We start from the raw sequence: 16,153 nt of genomic DNA, 5'->3' as shown, positions 1-16,153 counted from the left end.
AATTTGTTTTTCATAGGGAAAGAAGAGATCTCTATATCCTACCGAACAGAAATACATCATAGGTGGAGTAAATTTTAAATTTTTAAAATGAAAATATATATTTGAGGGGTGCCTGGGTGGTTTGGTCAGTTGAGCATCTGACTCTTGATTTCAGTTCAGATCATGATCACGAGGTTCATGGGATTGAGCCCCCTGTTGGGCTCCATGCTGACAGCATGGAGACAGCTTGGGATTCTCTCTCTCCCTCTCTCTCTCTGTGTCCCTCCTCTGTTCGTACTCTCTTTCTCACAAAACAAATAAACATTTTTAAAAAGAAAATACATATTTGAACTATTATAAAGAACTGTTGAAAAATATATTTGTTACAATACACAGACAAAAATTTTAACAACATGATGCAAAATCACAACCCATATCATGCCAATATCAGAGATATCACATATCAAACTGGAAGGAGATTATGAATTATGACACTAACAGAATGGAATTTTATGTTAAAAACCCTATTCTAATTACCATTTTTAAATGTGTATTCATCTGAGAGAGAGAGAAAGAGAGAGTGCACGCAAGTGTGGGAGGCGGGGTGAGGGGGCAGAGGATCCAAAGAGGGTTCTGCGCTGACAGCCAAGAGCCCAATGTGGGGCTTGAACTCAACGACTGCAAGATCATGACCTGAGTCGAAGTCAGTCGTTCAACCAACTGAGCCATTTAGGTGCCCCTCAAATTACCATTTTGGGAACTAGACTCAATATTCTTAAGTGGTCCAGTTAGACAATGTGATACCTCCACAGTCCTACCAGTGGACAGTTCTAGTCTTATTTTAAGATATACAGGATTTCTACTTCAGAGGAACTTATCTCCCATTGAAAGAGCATTTCTGGCACAATAATAAATGAATTCTCCTCTTTCAAGGATGCAGGCCATGTATAGATTAACGTATGTTTCTGTATGTGTATATACGTGTGTGTGTGTGTATAAGTATTAATGTAAAATTGCATTAAAGCTCTCAAAAGAAAGTGGAAAGATTGCAAAGGAATGAAAAAGGAGATCTCAGACTTACTCTTAGCATAACAGTAAAAATCATCAGAGTAGGTAAACTCTCAAATTTGGATTTCCAGCCTTGGGATACATAACAGGCAGAGTAGGTTAGGCTATGCTGATGTTGACACAGCAACAGTGTATGTAATAGAACTAAAATGTTACTGATTTAATCAAACAAAAGCTTATTTCCTGTTCATGAAAAGTGTCTACCAACTTGGGCAACAATCCAGGGGAGTCCTCTGCCTATTGGCCAGCTTTCTAGACTCTTTGGATGATCACTTCACTCCACAACAGCCATATCAAGGGAAGAGGGAGTACAAAGAATAATGTGCCAGCTCTTATTTTGTTTTAACAGAGAAGGGACACATCACACTTCCACTCACATTTTATTAGACACATGAAAACATATTACCAGCTTTAATTTCAAGGGAGAAAGAAAATGCTATTCTCTTAGATATCCAAAAGGAGAGAATAACCAGAAATATTGTCCACCAAGCAATAAAATCCACCATTCAGATGTACACATTGAAATCCATGTGAAAAGCTGTGCAGCCTGTTAGGTAAGAATATGGGTTCAGGGTCCGAGTTCTGGATTTGAATCCTGGTTTTGCCACTTGGTCCCTCTGTTGCTTTGGGCTCTTTAGAGTCTCAAATTTCCTTACCTCTAAAATGGAGACAGTGGGGTGCCTGGGTGGCTCAGTCGGTTGAGCATCCGACTTCAGCTCAGGTCCTGATCTCGCCGTTCATGAGTTTGAGCCCCAGGCTGGGTTCAGTGCTGACGGCTCAGAGCCTGGAGCCTGCTTCAGATTCTGTGTCTCCCTCTCTCTCTGCCCCTGACCTACTCGCATTCTGTCTTCGTCTCTCTCAAAAATAAACACTAAAAAAAATTTTTTTTTAACGGAGACAGTAATCATTTCCATTGAGGAAGATACTTAAGAAAATAGAGAGCAGCTAACATAGGTTTACCATATAATAAGCACTAAAACATTGACTTTATTTTATTATGTTTTAAAATCATATTTTATCCAGTTTAAAAAAACTCCAAAACACTGTTGGTAATACATGCACATGAACAACACAAACCCACAATAAAACACATAGAAATAAGTTAATATGAACAACTGCACTCTCCATCAACATTTCAGACAACAAGGCTGAAGTTAACGCTCCAAATCCAGGTTAGAACTCACCAGTGAGGAAGTAAGAACGAAAGTGGAGGACATAACTTTGGGACAACAGATGGGGCAGAAATATCATCACATAAATTATGAGGAAATTGGTTGTTTAAAAATTTGTAAAAACTAGGAGAGAGAAGTCATTGATCCTTCAGGATTGGGTGAAAGGTGTGTAAGATTCAAGAGTAAACTCCAGAATCAAAGTTTTTGCTCTTAGGATCCATAAAATTTCATAGTCTTGGGGCCAGCAGATCCATCACAGACAAGAAGCCACTCTACTGAGAAGCCTTCCCAGTGCCCCCTTCACATCCTTGTTCCTCAGGCTGTAGATGAAGGGGTTCAGCATAGGAGTGACCACAGTGTACATCACCGAGGCCACTGAGACTTTCTTGGGGGAGTGAGTCACTGCAGAAGTGAAGTAAACTCCAACACCTGTCCCATAAAATAAAGAAACCACTGAGAGGTGAGACCCACAGGTGGAAAATGCTTTTTGCCTTCCCCCAGCTGAAGACATCTTCCTTATGGATGAAGCAATTCGTGAGTAGGAGAAAAGGATCCCGACAAGGGGGAAAACGCCTAGCACACCAGTCATAAAGTATATCAATGTGCGGTTCAGGAAGGTGTCAGAGCAGGCCAACTTGAGAATCTGTGTCAGTTCACAGAAGAAATGTGGAATTTTGAGATCTCCACAGAATCTCAGATGCATCATCAGAAAGATATGAAGAAGGGAGGTCATGACACCAATAAACCAGGTAACAAAAACCAGCAGGCCACAGAGGGGTGGGTTCATGATGACCATGTAGTGCAGGGGGTGGCAGATGGCCACAAACCGGTCATAGGCCATCACAGTCAGGAGGAGAGTGTCCAGGATAGGAAAAAACATGGAAAAATAGACCTGAGTGAGGCAGTCCATATAAGAGATGGCTTTGTTCTCTGTGTGGATGCTCACCAGCATCCTGGGCACGATGGTGGAGCTGAAACTGATGTCGACCAAGGACAAGTTGGAGAGGAAGAAGTACATGGGTGTGTGGAGGTGGGGGTCAGAGCAGATGGCCAGGATGATGAGCAGGTTCCCGAGCACAGTGATCAGGAACATGGACAGGAACAGCCCAGATATGAAGGGCTGCAGTTCTGGATCCTCAGAGAACCCAAGGAGGATGAACTCTAAAATTCCTGTTTGGTTTCCTGCTTCCATGTACCTGATATATCTATGAAGGAAGACACAAGAGCAATGTCGATTAGTAGGAAACCAGCACCCTCCATGTAATGAAAATGTTGACCATGGCTTTCGCTCAAGTCATTTATGAAGTCAGTCATTCTGTCTAAATGGGTCTCCATTCACTTATAAGTGAAACCCAAAAACATGGAGTTTCTTATGGCAACCACCCTTCTTAAGCGACATAAGTCAGTCAGAGAAAGACAAATACCATATGATTTCACTCATATGTGGAATTTAAGAAACAAAACAAATGAGCAAAGGGAAAAAAAAGAGAGAGAGAGACAAACCAAGAAACAGACTCTTAACTATAGAGAACAAACTGAGGGTTGCCAGAAGGGAGGTGAGGGGCAGGAATGGGTGAACTAGATGATGGGGATTAAGGCACCCACTTGTGATGAGCACCAGGTATTGTATGTAAGTGTTAAATTAGTAAATTCTTTAACTGAAACTAATATTACACTGTATGTTAACTAACTGGAATTTAAATAAAAACCTTTAAAAAAAGCCTTTAAAAATCCATATTATGTGTGTCAACTATATTAAAAAAAAATCCATTTTATAACACAACCAAAATGGAATCCTACAGAATAGGGTCTAGAATTCCCAATCACCTATCTTGAGCATCCATTCTTTTTTTTTAAATTTTTTAAATGTTTATCTATTTTTGAGAGACAGAGAGAGATAGAACATGAGTGGAGGAGTGGCAGAGAGAGAGGGAGACACAGAATCCAAAGCAGGCTCCAGGCTCTGAGCTGTCAGCACAGAGCCTGACGTGGGGCTCGAACTCAGGAACGGTGAGATCATGACCTGAGCTGAAGTCAGACACTCAACCGACTGAGCCACCCAGGCTCCTCAAACATCCAATCTATTTTATTTTTTAAAATGATTTCTTTTTAAATATTTTATTACTTTTTAAGTAATCTCTATACCTAACGTGAGGCTCAAATTTGCAACCCTGAGATCAAGACTCATGTGCTCTGCCAGCTGAGCCAGCCAGGCGCCCCATAAGCATCCATTTTATAATAGTCCTGTCATATGGTCATGGAGCTTCAAAATAGGACACAGCAACATCACATACCTCTTGGTAGGAGGTACCGGAAAGGACCCAACGTTACTTCTGTGGGATTCCTCCCAAAGATGTAGGACTTCAATCTAAAGACTAGGAAGCATCAGACAAACCCAAATTGAGAGACATTCTACATAGTTTCTGACCCGTGCCCTTCAAAAATGCCAGTGTCATCAAATACAAAGAGAGTCTAGGAACAGTTCCTGATTAAAGGAAGTTTAAGAGACATGTCAACCTGGGTGCCTGGGTGGCTCAGTAGGTTAAGCATCTGACTCTTGATTTCTGCTCAGGTCATGATCTCATGGTTTGTGAGTTCAAACCCCAAGTTGGGCTCCAGTGTGGGGCCTGCTTGGGATTCTCTCTCTCTCCCTCTCTCTCTGTCCCTCTCCTCTCTCGAAATAAATAAATAAACTTAAAAAGAAAGGGAGCGACATGACAACCGAATGAAATGCATGATCTTGGATTTTCTTTTGCTACAGATGACATTCTTAGGATAACCATCAAAAGTTGTAACTGTCAACATTCTGTAAATTTGAGAGTAGCATTAGATTAATGCAACTATCTTGATTTTGATCATTGTGCCGTGGCTATGTGAAGAAAATATCTTTGATTTTAGGAAATAACCAAAGAGCTAGTGGTAAAGAGGTACCACACTTGTAGTGCACCTTACTCACAAATGGCTCTGAAGACACACGCACACATGAAGACAAAGGCAGAGAGAAAAGTGGACGAAGTAAAAAATAAAGATAGCAAAATTTAACTTTGGGGGGATCTGGTAAAGGATATACATAGGAGCTATTTATATTGTTCTGTCGACTTTTCTGTAAATCTGAAAGGAGGTCACAATTAAAAGTTAAAAAGTAGCATTTTCACACAATGCCGAGTGGGAAAAAAAAAAGGAAGAGAATCCATCCATAAGGTGCTGTCAGGAAAGAGTCAGACTTCTAACACTACACTTCACCCTCCCCTAGAAACCTCAGTCAGAGGGATCAGTCTGAAGTGGTCCTGAGTGAATTGTATTCTGGGTCTCAGGCAGAAGCAAACACAAATCTTCTCTGGAAGGTGCTTTCTTCTGAGGATGTCTGCCTCTGTGCCCACAAGGGAGGCTGGTCTGAGATTTTCTTTCTTTTCCAGGCATGCCTGCGTATGCTGGTTCCTTCTGAATTCCCAATTTTATTAAGCACCACACTGGCCTTTCACTCCTGAAGAACCAACACTTTTGCCTTCTTGGGAATTCTAAAAATGCTGCGATTCTTCCCCCAGCCATGTAAGTACATGTAAGCCTGTGTAAGTACTGCCCTCTCTGCTGGGGCCTTTGTCTTCCCGTGATCATTCCTATCCTTATTTCTCGGATGAATCGTCACTTCCTCAGAGGAGCCTTCCCTGAACCCTCCCTGACCACCAGGCATAGTCCCCTAATCCACGCCTTTATAGCTTCCTGCATTTTTCTTCACTGCACAGATCATAGCTATATATATTTGCATTTACTTATGGAACTATTTGATTAATATCTGTCCCTCTCACCACCGAATTTTAAATCACACAAGTTCAGATCACATGTTATAAAATTTGCTTTTCCTCATATCCCCAGTGCTTTGTACTCAAAGAGTATGGAGGTAGGATAAAAGTTGAAACAAAAAATGGTCATATGTAATACAAACAAGAAATCTATAGGCTAATCTCACACTGACTATAGAAGCAACAAACTGAAAAAGGAGTAAGATGAAGCATGAATTAGATAACTCAGAAAATAATTATAGCTTCAAAACAAATCAAAATACATTTAGTAAAATCTAACCATTACTGATGGGAAGGGAACAAAGTAAAATTTTAGTCACATGGCATAGAAGAATACTGCCGAAAGGTGAAAAAGAATAGCTATGTTAATTTTTTTTTTAATTTATTTTGAGAGGGAGAGAGAGAGAGAATCCCAAGAGATTTCCAAGCAGGCTCCTTGCTGTCAGTACAGCAACAGGGCTCGATCTCACAAACCATGAGATCATGACCTGAGCTGAAATCAAGAGCCACCCAGGAACCCCAAGAATAGCTGTTAAAGCAAGTGTTAATCCAAGATCCATTATTAAACCCCAAATAAGGAAACAAAAAAAAGGGGAAAATGAAATTATGCCTCCTGTTATAATGATTTAACATTGTTTAAATGTTCAAAAGAAATAATTCAATAATTCAATAATTATTCAATAATTCAATAATTCAAAAGAAATGCCATAAGACAGAAGAGTGAATAAAATATAATATTAGGAAATCAAAAGCAAATGTGGTTACTATCAGCTGCCGATGTGATTGTCTTAGAACACCAAAGAAAGTCAACTTAAACACAATTAGAATTAATCAGTGTCATTAGCTTCTTATGTACCTGTAAACCATCATTAAGAAAAATAAGAGACAGATCTATTCACAGTCACAATGACGACACAGATAACACCTGGCCCAGAGTGGGCATTCAGTACCTACTCCATGAATCACAGAGCGTATACAACCTGGGAGAAACCCCATGATGGCGGTGGGGTGGAAAAGGAGCTACCTTGCTGGAGTGGAGATTCTCCAATTACTGCATGCATTAGAATCACCTGGAGGGCTTACTAAAGCAGATTTCTGGGTCTCCCCCCAGAGTTTCTGTCAGCAGGTCTTGGGCAGGGCCTGGGAATATGCATTTCTAACAAGCTCCCAGAAGATACCACTGCTGCTCCAGGAACCCCACTTTGAGAACTACTGCACTAGAGGAGAACAAGGAAGGTGCAAGCAGGTGCATTAGAAACTGTTAAGAGTCCATTTGAGGGAGTGTCAACGCCAGTGACACTGAGAAAGTCACTAGTTTCCAGAATGAGGGCACCTTAGAGCTGGAGGTGATAGAAATAGCAGCAATGGAATCTAAAAAGACATAAATAATCAGAGATAAATTCCAGAAGGTAAAAATAAAAAGGGCCATGAGTCATCATCAACCCTGTTACCTCCTTCCCCTGTCCCATTTTTATCCTCCTTTCATACCTAGTACTCACTAGGACAGTGTGACTCAATTGGCTGGCATTGCATAAAGCAATACTTGTGCAACGTCTTTCTCCTCTGTTGGATGCTGAAGATAGACTCTACCAGAGAATGACGGGGAGATGGAACCTGTCACCAAATCATGTCTGTGAGAGAGGCAAGGTGTGGTCTCCTCCTGGTCAGGTGTCACTGCACAGTGGGTGAGGGTGCTAGGGAAGTATTTATGGTTTCTCAAGTCCCTGGGGGATGATTTCTCATCACTCCTCATTAAATAAATTGTTCCTCTGATGTTCTGTTCTTCCACTCATTCCGCTCCCTTGGGGTAGGGAGAAAATGGCACAACGGAACCATGTGTGCTAATTCTGTTTCTAGGAAGGCAGTTTTGGAGCCAGATGGGTCTCTCTGCCTCCATGGGCCTACTCCTTCTTGGAGGATGTTTCATCACTATGGCTTTGGCTTTGAGGCAAAGCGTTCCCCCTCAGGAATGTGTCCCTGCTGCAAAGACCCATTCCCCCATAGCCACAGCACTTAGGGTCTCAAAGTAACACAGAAGGAAAGAGAGATGCATCTGTCTCAGTGAATCCCTTGTGACCACGTTGTGACTGTGTAGGCTACACGGTGTTGAACATGCTGTGTAGATAAACAAAGTCCTGTTTCAAGAGAGGGAGAGCGAACCGTGTAAAATGATGATACTAGGTCGAGTAATAAAGGCTGCACAATGTCCTTTGGACTTATTGACATGGAAATACAATAGAAAGTGATTTGGTGGGGTGGTGGAGATGATTCTGCTTGTACTGGGGCTAGGGCAGTGAGAAAACTGACCTCTTGAGTGCAGAATGCTCCGTCAGGAATTGTAATTGCAAGTGAAATGTATCACTTTTAATTAGTTGGGTAAATTAAAACTGGAGTGGTGAAATCAAAGTCCGAAGTGTTATTAACACAACTTTAGTAAGCAAAAGCAATTGCCTGTCCCCAAGTATTAAAATCATAGCTTGCTACCATACACACACACACACACACACACACACACACACACATACACACACACACACACACACACACACACACATATATATATATATATATATATATATATATAATTTAACAAACGTGTAATCTCAGTGGTATAATCCAACAGCTGTTGGAACCATAAGTACAAGACTTCAAATACCATATAGGAAATATCTTCATCCCTTTTAGTAAATAGTCTTAGAGAGCAGTAACTTCACTATGGCAAGATTCAAAAAAACCTATGCCAGGAATTCATATATATTTTTTTAACATTTATTTATTTTTGAGACAGAGAGAGACAGAGCATGAACGGGGGAGGGTCAGAGAGAGAGGGAGACACAGAACCGGAAGCAGGCTCCAGGCTCCGAGCCATCAGCCCAGAGCCCGACGCGGGGCTCGAGCTCACGGACCATGAGATAGTGACCTGAGCTGAAGTCGGACGCTCAACCAACTGAGCCACCCAGGCGCCCCAGGAATTCATATTTTTAAAGCTATGAATTGAACACATTCCTTAATAAATTTAGAAATTCTTTGAGACAAAGTGTATCAAAATATTAATTGGACAGGGTCTCTTCTACTGCAAGTCTCAGTTAAAGAAAGATATTTGCAGTTTTTCAGATTTTGAAGAAATTTTCTCTGATACTCTAAGAAAGGTCTTTAGTCTGTGGTCAATTGTTTAGTGCCTTAGTTGAACCTTTCACGGTAAAAATATCCTTTTTGTCTTTTCCTGATAATTTCCTAGCAAAACTTTGATAACTGAAAAAATATGTTTTTTCTGTTTTATTTGTCTAAAAGTCTTTCTCCTAATTTTGTGTGTAAGATTCTGAGCTATATATATAGCTGACCAAAGCTACAAGCTCAGATGGGGGGGGGGGGAGGGGCGGGGAATGGCTTTAAAACTTCTGTTGGTTGTACACCCATGTTCATGGCAGCACTATTTGCATAGCCAAGAGGTGAAAGCCACCCAAGGGTCCATAGACCGATGAATGTGTATACATACAAGGAATATTACTCAGCCTAAAACAGGAAGGAAATCCTGACACATACTACAACATGGATGAACCTTGAAGACATTGTGCTGAGTGAAACAGACCACTCAAGAAAGGACAGATATTGTCAGCTTACACGAAGTAAGCTTACACTAAGTCCCTAGGGTAGTCATATTCAGAGAGACAGAAAGCAGATGGTGGGAGCCACGGTTGGGACAGGGGTTGGGGGAGTTAGTGTTTAATGGAGACAGAGTTTTGGTTGGAGAAGATGAGAAAGTTCTGGAGGTGGATGGGGGGGATGGTTACACAACAATGTCAATGTACTTAACGTCACTGAGCTGCACTAAAAGTGGTTAAAATGGTATCTTTTATGTCACATACATAATATATGTATATATTATATTTTACCACAATACCAACAAAACAAGTTAAAATAAGAACTTCTGCTAGACATTGGTCACCTGATTTCAGGTGACAAAATTAATCAACGTTTTTACCTTTGACAGGAAACTCATCGGATTCATTAATTATTTCCTAAGAACGTCTCTTAACTTTGTCCACCGTGTTGTTTCTGAAAAGTTTTTACAAAACACATCTTTTTTCATTTTGCTCCATCGCAGCAAATTGTAACTGCCATCCATGCGGACACACCTTCTTCAGGCTCTGTTTCTTTACATTGTGCTCATTGTATACCTTCCTGCGTCTCCACTCAGCTCTGCACCATACTTCATTTGGAATTCAAAACACGTTCATACTTACTTTCTAAACTAGAAAAAAAGAATTGTACTGTAAGGGAAAGGAAATATTTCGATTTAATTCCCAATTACAATCTACATGGTATCCCTGTAACTTGTGCTTTAATTCTTATGAAGACATTATCATGTTACATTGGTGCATTAAGAAAATCACTCAAACTGAACGAATCTGTTGTAGTAATGAGATGGTCTGCAACATACACACAGGACGATACACTCAGTTATAAAAATGTTGAAATGTAATATCAACAAGGAAATAAAGGTTTGTGTATAAACAACGGATTTTTTTAACTTGTGGTAAAATACACATAAAATCTGCCATGTTAACCACTTAAAAATTTTTTCATGTTTATTTTTGAGAGAGAGAGAGAGAGAGGGAGAGAGAGCAGGGGAGGGGCAGAGAGAGAGGCAGAGAGAGACTGAACCCATGAAATGTGAGATCATGACCTGAGCTGAAGTCGCACACTTAACTGACTGAGCCACCCGGGCACCCCTCACACTATATTTAAATAAAAATGATTTACGTTTTTAAAAATGAAATTTCTCTGGCAATAGGACTTAACTGCTTCCTGATCTATAGGGTTTAGATGCCACCCCATTACTAATTCCCCAGTGCTCTTGAGGCACATGCCATACATGTTCTTCTCTGCTGGAGGTCCTTGTGGCAACCTCAGGGGCTTGATTCTTATCAAATGTTTAACCACTTTCAGTTTTGCATTCCCTGAAGGGATAGTGTTACGAACTTGAGGAGTATGTGCTTTTTCTAACCCAAGCACCTTTATTATATCTTTTTCCCAATATGGACATCTTTTTGTACTTTTTAGTCTGGTAACAATATGCAGTTTATGATGGTGCTAAAGATTCCCACCATATTTTTCATGATCTGCAGGTGAAAGCTGAAACACTTTTCTTTTATTGTAGTTTATTTATTTTTTTATATTAAATATAATTTAATTGTCAAATTGTTTTCCATACAACACCCAGTGCTCATCCCAACAGGTGCCCTCCTCAATGCCCATCACCCACTTTCCTCTCTCCCCCACCCCCCAAGTTCCTCCACATCTTTTCATTGCTTGATAGTTGATTTCTTTTTAGTGCTGAATGATAATCCACTGTCTGGACGCACCACACGTTATTTATCCATTCACCCATTGAAGGACATCTTGGTTGCTTCCAACTTTTGGCAATTATGAATAAAGAAACCACAAACATCCATGTGCAGGCTTTTGTGTGCATATAAGTTTTCCAGTCCTTTGGGTAAATTCCAAGGAGTGTAACTGCTGGATCATGTAAGAATACGTTTAGTTTTGTAAGAAACCACCAAACTCTCTTCCAAAGCGGCTTACCATTTTGCATTCCCACAAGCAATGAATGAGAGGTCCCTTGTTCCATATCCTTGTCAGCATTTGGTGTGGTCAGTGTTCTGGATTTTCACCATTCTAATAGGTATGCAGTGATATGTCACTGTCATTTTAATTTGCATTTTCTTGATAACACATCATGTGGAGCATCTTTTCATATGCTCATATCTTCTTTGGTGAGATTTCTGTTCAGGTCTTTGGCCAAATTTTAAACCAGATTGTTCTCTTATTGTTGAGTTTTAAGAGTTCCTTGCATATTTGGGATGGCAGTCCTTTGTCAGTTGTGTTTTTTGCAATTTCCCCCTCCCCAGTCTGTGGCTTATTTTCTGATTCTCTCAGGATTCTCTTTCTCAGGGCAGAAGTTTTTAATCTCAATAAAATTCAACTTATCAATTATTTCTTTGATGAATTGTATCTTTGGTGTTGTATCTAAAAAGTCATTGTAGGGGTGCCTGACTGGTACCTGGTCCCAGTAAAGCATGCAACTCTTGATCTCAGGCTCCATGCTCAGTGCAGAGCCTGACTGGGGGCTCCAGTCTCACGACTGAGAGATCACAACCTGAGCCAAAATCAAGAGTCAGATGTTCAACCGACTGAGCCATCGAGGCACCCTACCTGTGGATATTGTAAATATACTGCCACTGGCAGGGTGCCTGGCTGGCTCAGTCGGTTGAGCGCCAGACTTCGGCTCAGGTCATGACCTCACAGTTTGTGGGTTCGAGCCCCACGTCGGGCTCTGTGCTGACAGCCCAGAGCCTGGAGCCTGCTTCAGATTCTGTGTCTCCCTCTCTCTGTGCCCCTTCATGGCTCACACTCTGTCTCTCTCTCAAAAATAAACATTAGAAAAAAAATTTAAAAATACATTTACTGCCACCAGCTTCAGCCTAGAACCAATTTAATCAGAATTTCTACATATGAGGTGTTTGAAGGTCCTAACATCCAGAGTTGAGAAACTGCCTGAGATAGTGCTTGGCACTTAGAAATTTTTCATTAATATTACCTATTATGACTCTCATTAATATCTACTACCTATATTAAAAGTATTAACACTCAGGATTATTAGCTTCAGGACTCACAGAGATTTAAATTATTACCAGTAAAGGGCTCCTGGGTGGCTCAGTCGGTTGAGCGTCCAACTTCAACTCAGGTCATGATCTCACGGTTCGTGGGTTCGAGCCCCGCGTCGGGCTCCGTGCTGACAACTCGGAGCCTGGAGACTGCCTCGGATTCTGTGTCTCCCTCTCTCTCTGCCCCTCCCCTGGTCATGCTCTCTCTCTCTCTGCCAAAAATAAACATAAAACAAATTTAAATTATTGCCAGTAAAATTTGAGTTTTCTTGGTATTCTTGCATGATACTATTCCTCTGTGGATCTTACTCCCAATAGCTACCATGCCAAGAGTTTGGTGGGTGTATTTTCCTGTCAATGTCTCCATAATGTCAGCATTTATTTATGTATCCATAAACAGGTTTCACAAAATCTTACCTAAAAAGCACCTAATGTTCACCTAAATAGTATATTACACATATTTCCCCGTAATCTTATTCATTTACCACAACCCTGTGTTTTACGTGTCTTTGTAAACTCCATTCATCTACTTCAAACACTTTAACTGACATATGGCATTACCTGAGGGAGAGAGATCATTTTATCAGTTTCTTATTACGACAATCCAATGGAAATCAGTGTTTTTGCTCCATACTGTACAAGTGTGAATATCTGTGTGGTATGTTAGTGGAGAGCAGTTGTCTGGCTTCTAAAATTGACGCATGTTCATTTTTACTACTTTTTAAAAATGTTTATTTATTTTGAGAGAAAGAGAGAGAGAAAGAGTGAGAGCATGAACGAGCAGGGGAAGGATAGAGAGAGAGAGGGAGAGAGAATCCCAAGCAGGCTCTGCAGTCTTACCACAGGGAGGCTTGATCTCATGAACAGTGAGATCGTGACCTGAGCCGAAAACGAGCCAGACACTTAACTGACTGAGCCACCCAGGTGCCCCTGTTCATTTTTATTATTAATTGTCTACATGTGTTGTCCTGTTACAAAATCAGTTGCTATCCACTGGTGCAGCCACTCTGGAGAACAGTATGGAAGTTCCTCAAGAAACTAAAAATAGAACTACCCTTCAATCCATCAATTGCACTACTAGGTATTTACCCAAAGGATACAAAAAATACAGATTCGAAGGTGTACATGCACCTGAATGTTTATAGCAGCATTATCAACAATAGCCGTATCATGGAAAGAACCCAAATGTCCATTGACTAATGAATCAATAAAGAAGATGTGGTATACATACACAATGGAATATTATTTATCCATGAAAAGAATGAAATCTTGCCATTTGCAACCACATGGGTGGAGCCAGAATGTATTATACTACCTGAAATGAGTCAGTCAGAGAAAGAAAAATACCATATGATTTCACTCGTATGTGGAATTTAAGAAACAAAATACATGAAAATAAGCAAAGGAAAGGAAAAATAAGATAAAAACAGAGAGGAAGGCAAACCATAAGAGATTCTTTTTTTTAAATTTTTTTTTAATGTTTATTTATTTTTGAGACAGAGAGAGAGCATGAACGGGGGAGGGTCAGAGAGAGAGGGAGACACAGAATCTGAAACAGGCTCCAGGCTCAGAGCAGTCAGCACAGAGCCCGATGCGGGGCTCGAACTCACAGACTGCGAGATCGTGACCTGAGCCAAAGTTGGACGCTTAACCAACTGAGCCACCCAAGTGCCCCAAGAGGTTCTGAAATACAGAGAACATACTGAAGGTTGCTGGAGGGAAGGTGGGGTGGGGATGGGCTGAATGGGTGATGGGCATTAAAGAGGGCATTTGTTGGGATGAGTCCTGGGTGACACATGTAAGTGATGAATCACTAGGTTCTACTCCTGAAACCAATACTACACTGTATGTTAACTAACTTGAATTAAAGCAAAATAAAATTTATGGGGCACTTGAGTAGCTCAGTTGGTTGAGTGTCTCACTTCAGCTCAGGTCATGATCTCATGGCTCATGGATTCGAGCCCTGCATTGGGCTCTGTGCTGACAGCTCAGAGCCTGGAACCTGCTTCAGATTCTGTGTCTCCCTCTCTCTCTATGCACCCGCCAATCATGCTTTGTCTGTCTCTCTCTCAAAAAAAAAAAAAAAAAAAATAACAAAATAACAAAATAAAATTTTAAAAAGATGTGGTATATATAATGGAATATTACTCAGCCATCAAAAATAATGAAATATTGCCATATGCAATGATGTGGATGGAGCTAGAATGTATTATGCTAAGTGGAATAAGTCATTAGAGAAAGACAAATACCATATGATTTCACTCAGATGTGGAATTTCAGAAACAAAACAGATGAACATATGGGAAGTGGGGGAGGAAGAGAAGAGAGGGAAACAAACCATAAGAGATTCTTAACGATAGAGAACAAACTATGGGTGATGGAGGGAGGTGGGGGATGGGCTAGATGGGTGATGGGTACTAAGGAGGGCACTTGTGATGAGGACTGGGTGATGTAAGTGATGGATCACTGAATCATACTCCTGAAACCAATATTGCACTGTATGGTAATTAAAATTTAAATTAAAAAATAGTTGCCATCAACCACATCTTATTATTATCGAGGTATGCCATCAAAATTATCCTTAAAATCTGTGTAGGAAGAATGATTCTGTTGCTTACAAGGAGAGGTTTGAACTAAGGATGCGTCCTGGCAATTAAAAAAATTTTTTTAAATGTTTTTATTTATTTTTGAGACAGAGACAGAGCATGAGCAGGGGAGGGGCAGAGATAGAGGGAGACACAGAATCTGAAGCAGGCTCCAGGCTCTGAGCTGTCAGCACAGAGCCCGACGCGGGGCTCAAACTCACGGAGTGTGAGATCATGACCTGAGCAGAAGTTGGACCCTTAACCGATGAGCCACCCAGGCACCCCTGGCAATTTTTAAAGTAAGTGTTTTAATTGAAATATAACAGAAAAGGTAAACAAATCATATGTATATTCAGCTCAATAAAATGTTATGAAGTGGACATACTTGTGTAACCACCAACCAGATTAAGCTATAGAACATAACCAGCACCTCAGAAGTATCTTACATTACTCCTGAAAGATCACTGCTATTCTGACCTCCATCACCAAAATTTGATTTGTCCATTTTGGGCCTTTATATAAATGAGATCATACTGGAAAAAACATTTAAAAGGATGATCCCATGATAGCCCCACATGAAAATTTCCATATCTCAGAATGCTTACTGGGCTGTAAAAGGCACTATACTACTTGTAGAAAATCCTATAATCTGAAATGTTAGTGCCATACTGGCCCCTGTGTTATGGACTGGCTCATGTCCATAAATCGCAGGTGAGCTCACTGACTCCAGAGAGAAGGAATCATTGGTTCTGCCTTTGTTTGCCCATCTGGGATGAAGTAAGTTTGAACGGATCACTCATTTAGCTCTGGTGGGGCAGGACAGAGCCCTGGGATGGGAAGGAGGAGATGAACGTTTGAGTCTGAATCTTTCACCCCCTATA

General features: G+C 40.7%; 1 protein-coding gene across 1 annotated transcript; it reads right to left on the bottom strand.

The window, feature by feature from the left end:
• Positions 1-2,472: 2,472 nt before the first annotated feature.
• LOC122213293 (olfactory receptor 7D2) lies at positions 2,473-3,411 on the bottom strand. Its single transcript, XM_042927422.1, has one exon. It carries the CDS (start codon positions 3,409-3,411, stop codon positions 2,473-2,475), a length of 939 nt encoding a protein of 312 aa, XP_042783356.1.
• Between the last annotated feature and the right edge of the window lie 12,742 nt (positions 3,412-16,153).

The sequence above is a fragment of the Panthera leo genome, chromosome A2 (assembly GCF_018350215.1).
Source record: "Panthera leo isolate Ple1 chromosome A2, P.leo_Ple1_pat1.1, whole genome shotgun sequence".
Classification (NCBI taxonomy): Eukaryota; Metazoa; Chordata; class Mammalia; order Carnivora; family Felidae; genus Panthera; species Panthera leo.
Note: the sequence above shows the minus strand (reverse complement) of the source record. Positions and strands in the feature narration are given on the sequence as shown.

Excerpts from the sequence above, each read along its gene's own strand:
- LOC122213293 (XM_042927422.1), bottom strand. The coding sequence starts at position 3,411 with ATGGAAGCAGGAAACCAAACAGGAATTTTAGAGTTCATCCTCCTTGGG.